At 43.6% G+C, this 7,439-nt stretch overlaps 1 protein-coding gene across 1 annotated transcript; it reads right to left on the bottom strand.

The window, feature by feature from the left end:
* Window positions 1-243: 243 nt before the first annotated feature.
* gnb2 (guanine nucleotide binding protein (G protein), beta polypeptide 2) lies at window positions 244-7,189 on the bottom strand. The gene is made up of 10 exons (XM_015960926.3): window positions 6,984-7,189; window positions 4,614-4,694; window positions 4,492-4,530; window positions 3,852-3,958; window positions 3,471-3,534; window positions 2,940-3,102; window positions 2,792-2,858; window positions 2,495-2,696; window positions 1,125-1,341; window positions 244-528 (listed from the first exon to the last, which is right to left on the bottom strand). The coding sequence occupies exons 2-10, from the start codon at window positions 4,668-4,670 to the stop codon at window positions 422-424; spliced, it is 1,023 nt and encodes a 340-aa protein (XP_015816412.1). The 5' UTR covers window positions 4,671-4,694; window positions 6,984-7,189; the 3' UTR covers window positions 244-421.
* Window positions 7,190-7,439: the final 250 nt, after the last annotated feature.

Genomic DNA, 7,439 nt, shown 5'->3' with positions numbered 1-7,439 from the left:
CTTCAGGTAACAGTGGTTCTTGTGTTTCTATTTTGTTGGTGCAGCTGAAGATTCAACTGTATTTGGTCTCAGATATTTTACAGATTAAGTGTGTGTGTGTGTGTGTGTGTGTGTGTGTGTGTGTGTGTGTGTGTGTGTGTGTGTGTGTGTGTGTGTGTGTACGTACGCAAATATGTTGCCGTGCACTTTTGTCAGCAGTGGGTGGTGTAAGCATGTGCTCAGGATTTGTTCCATCTTCAGGCATTGTGTGTGTGTGTGTGTGTGTGTGTGTGTGTGTGTGTGTGTGTAAACTCATATGCAAGTCATTTATATTATGTACAGTAAAATGTTGCTGTTAAATCTTAAATACAGTGTGAATACGGGGATGAATTGTGTCCCGAGGCTGCCGGACGTGGACGGGCTTCCCGCTGGCGTGCACAGCTCAGTTCCAGATCTTAAGGAAGCTGTCCCAGGACCCGGTGCTTACCGCCATGCCGTCACACGTCACACCCAGACAGCTCACACGATTGTCATGGCCAGCCAGGACTCCTGAAGGATCGACAAATGCAGAGTCTAAATGTCTTGCCACGAAACCAAAGTGATCGCTGTCCACATCCGGTTCTGTTATTGTCTAATAATGGCTGAGCTGTGTTTCCTTCTGGACTTGCAGTTTCATAATTTAACTTTGAGTTAAAAAACCTGAATTGTGTTTAAACGGTTTAAAAACTTCAGATATTTAAAAGTTCGGAAGCACCCTGACCACTATTCTGTAAACATTTCAGCCACAAGTTTTGTGTTTCCACCAGTTATGAAAAAATGATTTCAATGATGCATCAATGTGCAATTCAGTCTGGAATAGTGTGCCCTGACCTTCTGTAGCTGCACATGTATGAAGTAGACAAAACTAGCAAACGACTGGGAAATTTCAAATCTGGGATTTTGTCAAAAAAGTAAGAGAAAAAAAAAGTTTAGGGTATTTTTTTGAGGAGGGGGTGTTTAGTTTTCACACAGCAGTTGTTTGTGCAAGGCTTACTGTTTAGTCTGCATTGCTGTTTACCTTAAAATGCTTTTATTTACAGTTGCATCACTTCGTTCTTTGCCATTTAAAACCATTAGACCTGATTACAGACAACTGCTCTGCCCACCTGCTCTGTCTCCCTTCATGGCATCCCAGATGTTGCAGTTAAAGTCGTCATAGCCGGCCAGCAGCAGACGGCCTGAGCGTGAGAAATCCACAGAGGTGATACCACAGATGATGTTGTCGTGACAGTAGATGCTCAGCTCCTGGTCGGCGCGCAGGTCAAACAGCCTGCAGGTGGCATCGTCGGAGCCGGTGGCGAAGGCGTTGCCATTGGGAAAGAACTGAGGAAGAAGCAGCACATTTGGAAGAATGATTAAAGTGGTTTGGATACATTTTAGACAGAACATATGCAAAATAACTTGGTTATTTTGGAAAGCTGCAGACGAATCAGAAAGTGTCTGAGAGCAGTCAGAAATTTGCACCACATATAATAAAGTCAGCCTGATTGTTGGAGCTTAAAGCTATACTATGTAACTTTACCAAATCATTTCCTTGAGCCAGTATGTGCTAAAACGACCCTTTACAGGGTACACTTGCAACTTCAGCGTGCCGGGCTGCCACCTGTTGACTAAGATCCATTTTAGCTTACATGCATGGCACTGCTGTCCGCTTCCAGCTCGTTACTTGCATGATCGTGAACACAGCTGATTTGTCTGACTTAGTTATGAATCGCTCCTCTATAAACTGGTGAAGGCTTTCAGCAGTTAGATCAAGGTGTTAAAAAGACAAACGCACAGCGAGGAGATATGTTTCTCTTTGACCACAGATAAGTAATAACGGACACTAGGGGGTGCTAAAAGCAAGTAAATTTGCTTAGTATCCATTTAAAGGAGCGTGAGGTAAGAAGGACACCTTGTGGTCAAATCTCGGTACTGCAGTCAACGTATCAAAACAAACAAGCCATTTACGGATCAGCACCAGTAGATTGTAGATGAGTTAAGACGAGTCACACACAGTAAGCTGATAAATACATTTCACTGTATTATCGAGTTGTTGGTAACTGAAAAAGTAGCTTGAGATTGTTTTTTACAGTAGATATATTAGTTTTAAATTAATCGTTAGCATTGTTAGCTCAGCATTAGCCTCTACCTTTTATTAGAGTAAAACAAAAACAAAAGCCGTGGCTTCTTTGGGGTACAAGAGATTTAACTGCAGGCTCAACTATAATCGACTCTGGAACCAGGAAGTACAGAGGCAGGACAGATTGTAAGCAAAAACTATATCCCTCTTTGGCTTTTTTTAAAAGGAGAAAAACTGTCACGAGGAAGAAATCTGTTTCAGTGTAACCTTCCTTCCAATTTGATTGAGACACTAGACTGTTTGTGATTATTTCGCTATAAAGCTCTTACTTAATGCACCTTTAAACTAGAGAAGGGCCAAACTCCACCTTGTGTGGTTTGCTCACAGGTAACCTGGAACTGCCGGCTCACTCACACAGATGGCGTTGATGTCTGACTCGTGTCCTGTGAAGGTCTGCCGACACATGCTGTCCCTGATGTCCCACAGCTTCGCAGAGGCGTCACAGGCTCCTGACACAAAGGAGCGGTAGTCGGGTGACAGCGCCAAGCTCATGACATCACCGGTGTGGCCAGAGAAGACTGTGGTCTGCTGACTCGTCTCAATGTCCCACAATGCACTGGGGCAAGAAGCAAAGAGTTGGTCAAAAACAATTACCGGCTCAGGAGAACACGGTTACCCTACAGGTTGATGTTTTTGACCTGCAGGACTCACCAGGTGGTGTCTCCTGAAGTCGTGATGATTTGATTGTCATCTAGGAAACGGCAACATGACAGGTAACCTGAAATCAAGGAAGTCACAAACATTTTAAATGTTTGAGTAATGGACTAAACACTAAATAAGGGCCAAAGTGCTCGCTCACCTGTGTGACCAGCTAGTTCCCTGGTGACCTTGATGTTGCCATCACGTGTCTTTAAGCTGTAGATGGAGCAGATGTTGTCCAAACCTCCACAGGCTACGTAGTATCCAGAGGGGGAGTAAGCACAGGTCATCACCCAAGAGGAGCGCAGGGGAATGGCGTGGATCTAGGAAAGGAGAGGCGGGTTTCTTTAACTCTCCCAGGAGCCCGAAATTGGTTTTAAGTTATAGAATTAAAGTTTAGTCCAGGTGTGCAAAGGCAGGTTTCACAAATAGGTATTTTTTTGTACTTTAGGCTTGCCGTAGAAAGAACACTGCCTTTTTGTGTTGACTCAGAGGTTTTTAACTTGCAGACTGTCGAAATGCAAAGAAGCCAGAAAGAAATGTTCTGATAAAAAGTTACTAGAACACTCCCTGTTCTGTTTGACACCATTCACAGCAACTTTTACAGTCTGAGAAAAGTTAACTCCTCTGTCTGTTCTAGTTCAGACAGGTCACCGCACTGACTTCATAAGAAAAGTATTGCAGCCTTCACCTTGTTAGTGGTGTAGCTATCCCAAATGATCAGTTTCCCATCCTGAGAGGCGCTAACCAGATTTCTGTAGGGGCAAGAGACAAAAAAATACATTTTATTTTGTACAAGTTCTGCAGCTTTTCAGTCCTCCAGGCATCATTCAGGTGGGAACACTGTACTATTACCTTACACAATACACCTGTGTAAATGTCCCACTCAGCAAACATGACCAAATGTCCTCATAGATCATGCAGAAGTCCCCGCATCTTCACCAGTTCACCAGCTTCTTAGTGAATCTGTGTATGTTCTTCTGTTCGTCCTGACTCAAATTCGGGAGAAACTGGTCTTGCTCTTGAGTTTTTAGATGCAGCTGCTGTATTTTACCATCACACGGACTCTCACCTTGAGTCTGTACCCCAGTGCATGGCGTAGATCTTAGCCAGGTGGCCACGGAGGGTGCGTCTTGTTCGCATCTGAATCCGACCAACGGGATCCATAGAAGCAGCGATCTAAGTGAGGAAACGGATGAAATTTGGTTGAACTTGATGAATTTAATGATGTGATGTGAGATTCTACAGAGAAGGGATGCATAAAAAATGGGAAACCTAATTATCTGATGGAAAAAAGAGAAGTAACCCTGTGGTTTATGGGTTTTATTTTGAAGGGAAACAGTCTGACCAGACATTTCAGAGTGATAACCACTTCAGGGTTTTAATGCAGCAGCTTTGAAATCCCAAAGTGTCCTTAAACATATCCACCTATATCTGACTTCTTTTAAAATTAAAAAAACTTGAGATAATACTATAAATATGGTTGAAGTAAAAGTAAAAGCATAAACAGTAAGCTCATTATTCTGATTATACGTGTGTAAACCAGTATTTCTCTAAAAACCAAAACGGCACGACTGTTTTCTGTGTAACTTCAGGTTTAGGACATGTTAGAGTCGGGAGGGGGAGATCTTGTTTCTACTTGCATCATAATCTGATCGCCTAAAATGATGATGACTTTTATTTATCTGAGTATTTGTCACAGTGTCATTTACCTGTGTGAGTGTTGAATCTCCACATGCTTTCCTGGCATCCTAATCAGTCCAAAATGAAAGAACAACATGTCAGCATGTCTGTATTTTAATTTGAAAGGACAACCGTTGAACTCTTGACTCACTTTGATCTGGTTCCGAAGCTGCTCGGCCTCCTGGCGAAGCTGCTCCAGCTCACTCATCTTTGAATTCGTCAGAGCTTTCACCTGTTGATTGGAGCATAACGTTGGCTATCACATCAGAACCACAACATCTGCCTGAATCTGACCAAAGCGAAGGCCTGGAGATGAGCTGAAGGAGCAGGTTTTGTCCAGGACATACCCCACCCCTCGCCTTATGACAGCTGGTGTCCAGATTCAGAGCTCAGGACAGGAAACAGCAGCACTCTAAGAATTGACAGGTTGAATTTGCTTAACCAAGTTATGTCAACTGGTTCCATTAAACCTAGTTGCTTAAATGCAATCAGCAATATACATTTACCTTTAACATAACAACGTACAACTAAGTTCAATAGTCTCCATTTAACCAAACAGGTTTAGAGGAACTGGACAGAACTTGGTTAAAGCCATACTATGCTAAATTTTCTGTTATTTTCTTGAGTCAGTGTGTGCTAAAATGATCCTTTACAGGGTTAATGAAAGGCCACCCAGCCCCCTACCACCCTCTGTGGCCAGAATGTTGCACTTGCAACTTCAGAGTGGCAGACCGCCACCTGTTGAACTTAAGTGAAAATGGAGCTGACATGCTTAGTGCTGCAGTCTGCTTCCAGCACGTTTCCTGCAGCGGATTTGTTATGAACCGCTCCTGTAGAAACTTATCTATCCATCCATCCATCCATCCAATTCCCATTTGGGATTATTATACTTTCAGTAATCCAGTCAACTGTAAAAACATTTAAGTAAGTAAAATAATTGACTTTAAACACGTTTAGCCCTGGATTTGGAGGTATAAATATATAAATATAAGCCCAGATTATATTTTCTAAAGCTATGGTGAGAAAAACACTTGTAATCTGTTTATGAGTAGGGAGAATAATCTGTAGTGACTAAGCCACGGTGGAGCGTTCCCTCTAAAGCAGAAACACACAGATCTCCTGTCAGAGCATCACAGGATGTGAATGCGTTCTGAGCTGTTTACCTGCAGTCAGACCTGATGTTTATCACATTCAGCAGGAAGCCGGGTTTCCTGTTGCTGTACAAGAGCCCAGTTATACATTCAGACATTCAGCCGGCATTTGCATACATGCAGCTATTCAAATTCTCAGGACCCTGCATACATGCACTGCGTGGAAGAGCGTTTAGCTACAGTAGACGACTTTTCCCTTGAGGGGTCGGCGACCAGATGGATCACACGACACTAATGGAAGCCAAAGGAGGTGCTTCGTGGGTCTCAGTCTCCTGTCACAGTTGCTCATTTAGCCGATGAGGAGAAGAAAGGTAGCCTGGCAAGCCGGACTAAATAAATGTATAATTTACAAACTTTGCAAAGCAAGAATTTGGTCTAGTTCACTAGGCTAGAAGAAAGGCTGAGTGAGGAGGAAGAGGAGGATGAGGCTGATTCCAGCCAGATGCTCATAAGCATGTTAAAGCTGCTTTAGAGCAACAACTACAAAACTGGACAGACAAAGAAATATGGGGTGCCAATTGTAAAGGGTTATAAAAATGTAAAAAAATAGAATACTTACATGCATATTTAGAAAAAAATGTCCAAGTTAAACCTAAATATTTAAAAGAATCAGAATCGATATGCTGAAATGATTTTTATTGCTTTAAAACAATCAGATTCAAAGAAAATCTGAGACCTTATGATGGAGATCTTACCCTGCTTTTATTTTGATAGGCTACTTCTATTTTAGTGCATTTGAATGACATAAAATTGCATTTTTTATGTAACTTTTTATATTTAAATTTATTCCAAATATTCAGATTTAAATATCTATTTGAACACGCCTTCCTGCACAATCAGCACCCCATACTGCACAGAGGCAAGGAGCCTCCCACCTGGACTGGTCTGGACTGCATCAGAGACCACCGACCTGAGCCTCCTAACCTTTCAGAGCATGTTTCATAACACAAGGTGACAGAAACCCAAAGCTCCCGCACAGAACCGGCCCAGCCCCACCGATCTGATACAGCACGGCCACATCTGCAGCTGGAGGAGGCTTCAGAGCCTCCGTGTGTGATCGATACGTACAGGCCTGAAATAAAAGCCCCAGCAAGGAGGCAGCGGCTACAAAGTCAGCAGCAAAAGGTCGCAGATTCGCTTCATGGGGGTTTTATTTCACTGCATTTGGAGCCACATCAGGAGGCTGGCCCTGCACATTCAAACCTGCCCTAGCTCTCGCTAACGCATCTTCTCTTTATATTTCCCACACGTGTGAGGCTCTTAAACATCCACTTAGCTCAGATCGTTTGGAGTATAAATGCTGGAAAATCACCGCCCAGCCATCTTGCAGACGGGCTGACCCACGGCTGCTCTCCGTGAAGGGTGGCTACCTGTTAAATCCCCCGATGCTTCTTTTTAACACAATCTGACAGCAACGTCGCCAAAATGCCGCGGAGGATCGGAGCCTTCGTCGCGCATTAAAGATGCAGTTCTGGAGCGATCCAGAAAGAAAAGTTCCGAGTGTCACGATCAGGCTGTTTCCCTTTCAGTAAACAGGCAAACGGAGGAGGAGGAGGAGGAAGGCTCCACACATTTCCATTTCTCTGGTGGTGGAGCTCCAGGAGAGAAAATATGTCTAAAAAGCCACCAGAAGGATGAAATCCGCTGCTCTGTGTTCCTGTTTCCGCTCCGGTGGGTTTGCACCTCTTCACGGCCAGAACTGTAACCAGAACATGGTTCTCTAATTCGGTGAAAACCGACACAATTGGCCCCGGTTGTTCCTCCGGCCCGTTTCAAGGATCGTCCATTAAATGGGTTCAGCCCGTTTTACTCCGAGTCTTCGTGAC

This window comes from Nothobranchius furzeri, chromosome 10 (genome assembly GCF_043380555.1).
Source record: "Nothobranchius furzeri strain GRZ-AD chromosome 10, NfurGRZ-RIMD1, whole genome shotgun sequence".
In the NCBI taxonomy this organism is placed as follows: Eukaryota; Metazoa; Chordata; class Actinopteri; order Cyprinodontiformes; family Nothobranchiidae; genus Nothobranchius; species Nothobranchius furzeri.
Note: the sequence above shows the minus strand (reverse complement) of the source record. Positions and strands in the feature narration are given on the sequence as shown.

Coding starts and splice junctions, on each gene's coding strand:
- gnb2 (XM_015960926.3), bottom strand. CDS start 4,670: ATGAGTGAGCTGGAGCAGCTTCGCCAGGAGGCCGAGCAGCTTCGGAAC. Junction 3,535..3,851: donor CACTGGGGTACAGACTCAAG/GTGAGAGTCCGT, acceptor TTGCCCCTACAG/AAATCTGGTTAGCGCCTCTC. Junction 529..1,124: donor CATGAAGGGAGACAGAGCAG/GTGGGCAGAGCA, acceptor TCGATCCTTCAG/GAGTCCTGGCTGGCCATGAC.